The 3,370-nt window shown below is 41.3% G+C and overlaps 1 protein-coding gene across 2 annotated transcripts in view; it reads right to left on the reverse strand.

Moving 5' to 3' along the window:
* The window catches only part of LOC106942446 (ceramide kinase-like), a 10,162-nt gene extending 7,805 nt beyond the window's left edge, over positions 1-2,357 (reverse strand). Inside the window, exons 1-2 of one of the 2 annotated variants that reach the window (XM_015025717.1) lie at positions 1,892-2,357; positions 136-342 (exon numbers count right to left, since the gene is read on the reverse strand). In XM_015025717.1, the coding sequence (XP_014881203.1) occupies positions 136-342; positions 1,892-2,027 (343 nt within the window). In that variant the 5' untranslated portion in view covers positions 2,028-2,357. The remainder of the gene's footprint in view (positions 1-135; positions 343-1,891) is intronic. The other variant, XM_015025718.1, reaches the window with a different exon arrangement.
* Between the last annotated feature and the right edge of the window lie 1,013 nt (positions 2,358-3,370).

Below are 3,370 nucleotides of genomic sequence, written 5' to 3' on the forward strand. Positions count from 1 at the left end.
TGGATGGATGGATGGATGGATGGATGGATGGATGGATGGATGGATGGATGGATGGATGGATGGATGGATGGAAAAAAGTTTCCTGAATTCCAAACTAAAGTCTTTACTGTAATGCTGGCCCACACAATGACTTACCCTCAATAACTTTCCTGTAAAGATCTGCCTCATGATGGGCCAGTTTACCAATGAAGGTCAGACTACCTGTGAAGGCCTGCCTGCAATCCGATCTGTCTCCACCTTTGATCTTCTTCCAGCTGCTGTCATCTTTTCGATCACTGCCGTTCATCCATTGTTCCTCTCTGACTGAGATGATTTCTGTCACCGGCACACTGCGATTCACGCCTGCAACAACACAAACAAATGAGGTTTCAAAATCAATAAATGATAAAGGGAAGTAGAGCTAAATATCTACAAAAATCTTTTAGGTTTTACTTAAATTTTTGTTACGTATGCTATTAAATATGAGGATGTTTAAAGGAGGCAAAGAAGCCTTTACAACTAGCTACTGTCCATACCTAGCAGGAGTTGTAAAATAATGGCCCAAAACCTTGTAAGGTTCAAACTGGGGAAGTCACATCCACAAACTGTCACTAGGCAACCCTAGAATTATAAAAAGAGGCAAGTTCGTCAAGACAAGGAGCAGAGATGGGGTTGGGTTTTTATTTGCAGGGCTTTGAGAGGAAGACGATCCCCAGACTGACCGTAGATTTATGCCTGAGTGAGAGGACAGCCCAATGATCAGAGGGCTGAGAGTGCAGATCTGATTTTGTTCAAGATAGGATTCCCTAATTCTTGCTGTTTTGTTGGACAAAAGATCCAGATATTTGGGTATGAAATTCTCTCTCTTGCTCCATTGGTCAAAAGTTTTTACATCCAAAAGTAAATAACAGCCTTGTGTTAAATAGATGGATTGTTTGTTTGTAAACGGAGCAGATGCACGTGCAATCTGCTTGACAAGAGAAGGAGCCTTTAAACTCTCACTGGCTGCCATGGTTACCTTCATTTATCTTACTGTTTAAACATTGGCTAGCATGTTGTCAGCATATTACAACAGTGTATCACAACGTGACAAAATAATTTATGCTATCAAACTGACATTAGTGAATGAGATGTGTAATAATGACCTATAAGCATTAAATGCAGGTGGGTCGATAAATGACGGGTGAAATTGCCCATATATATACTGTGTGTATATATATATATATATATGTATGTATATATTTGTGTGTGTGTGTGTGTGTGTGTGTGTGTGTGCGTGTGTTTTGCCCCAACACTATAGTTGGCGCTTCAGTATTTCCAATAATGTCTTCTTATAACATATTTAAGCATATTTTCAAATTCCCTGTCAATTAAAAAAAAACAAAAAAACATTTTTAATATAAAAACACGCTGGGTAGCCGTAACACCCCATCGGAATTAGCGAGTTTTCTGGGGAAAATCCCTGCCTACGTTGTCCTTAATGTCATCAATGTATGTCATTTTGACGTTTAACGAACGTTGTCTGCAAACGTTTAGTGATCGTTGGCTGGACGTGTGCTACACTTCGGACGTTTAATGGAAAGTTGATGGCAACGTTCTGGGGACGTTGGTTGGACCTTTCCAAATCTATCATATTTGGGGGCAAAACAGCAGCAAATCCCTTGGAAACGCAGTAGGTTTCGTGTAAGCTGGTGTTGGTGTGTATCGTTCCCGTTGGCTGCCTCTGGGTCCTCAGCATTTTGTGACAGACTGGATAACAGACTGCTGTTATGCAAGCGGATATGCGGTGTATGTTTGTGTGTCTATCTATAGTTCCAAATAACTCTGTGCGTCCCAACATGTCCCCTCTGTTTTTACAAACAGAGCAAAAGAGATTAGCATACAAACAAGAAAACATGCTACAAGCTCTTACTGGCTCTGAATGGGCGGTACACCGGACTGGAGGCCCGTCTTTTCCATGTCAGCAGTGACCGACTCAGGCTTACATCGTACGCCACGTTCCTGACGCAGAGTTCGGAGAGCAGAAGCAGCCTGCAAGGCCTATCCATGGGAGTCTAGCTCGTTCCTTCAGCCGGCTGAAGAAGCAGCAGCAGTCCCTTCCCGATCACGTTCTTCCGATCATTTTGTCTTTTTTGTCTTTTAGATACGATTGAAATCTCGAAAATATGCAGCTTTTTCAGGAGCAGCTACCTGGTTCCGTGAGGTGTATTCCTGGTTGAGATGTTCTTTTTCTTTGTATTTTTTTTTTCTACTGATAGATAGCGGTTTTCCACCGGATGTGGGAGGAGCTTGGGGTTGCGTTCAAGTGCTCCAAAGATTATAACCCATAAGACTGTTGTTCACTACACTAAAAATGTAAAAAAAAAAAATTAAAAAGGCTAGCTGAAAAATTTCTTTGGGTCAGGGGCGCTGCCAGGAATCATGGGCCCCTGACAAAAAAATTGTTTGGGCCCCCCTGCGCAGCTGCTGTTACAATTTTTTGAGTCTATTTGATCCATAAATAGCATCACAATTTTAAAGACTTGCATCTGCCTTGCTTTCTTTGGTTCAATATTGATAATTAGCATAATATTTACTGCTCATGAATTTAACATCCAACAGTCCACATCCAGTATGTTAGTAGGTTGCTTAAATTTTTTCTATTAGTTTTAGATACTGAAATGTCTCTCCCCATGAGCAACAGTCTAAAGCAATGTGCAAAATACACATAAAGCAATCCAGACTTCTCAAAAATGCTATGTAGTTGCATTTTATTCAAGCTGCAGTACATAACTTTGATAAAAATATGTTTTCTCTATATTTGTTAAAGCTGTCATGATGTCGTAGCAGTTTGTTATGAGACAGATAATCTGTGAAAACAATCAATCTCCTCCATCTGCTTTCTGAATTACTATTATTGGTTCAAGTAATGCACTGTTCTGACCAAAACAGCCAATCAGAACTAGTAGGACGCTCTTAGCACTGTGAATTAGCNGGTCGACAATCCTTAAATCTTGCCGTCTAAACCAGACTTAAGACTCACAAGCTCATCTCATCTCATCTCGACCACTGCCCAAACGCTCTGACTCTGGTCGCTATGGTAACTTTTACATATCCCTTCAAAATAAGATACATACAGATGCGCCACAAAAACGAGCATTTTACTTTCGTGAAAATTTTAACTCACGATAATGACTAACAGAGCCTGAGCTTGTTTCTCTGCACCGAGACGGTCCCATCAGGGAGTGATGGGAGACAATGACACCTGAGGTGCGTTGCTTATATCCACAGCCTGCTTGGTCTCTACGTGGTGAAGCAGTTTGAAGCTTCATTGCCTCATTAGCAGCCAGTCGCCGCATGTTACACAGAGCGGCTTGTAATGTTTGGCTCACCTACCGGTCCGGGATAAATC

The sequence above is a fragment of the Poecilia latipinna genome, unplaced genomic scaffold, assembly GCF_001443285.1.
Source record: "Poecilia latipinna isolate Pla-1442-1.1 unplaced genomic scaffold, P_latipinna-1.0 Scaffold4282, whole genome shotgun sequence".
NCBI lineage: Eukaryota > Metazoa > Chordata > Actinopteri > Cyprinodontiformes > Poeciliidae > Poecilia > Poecilia latipinna.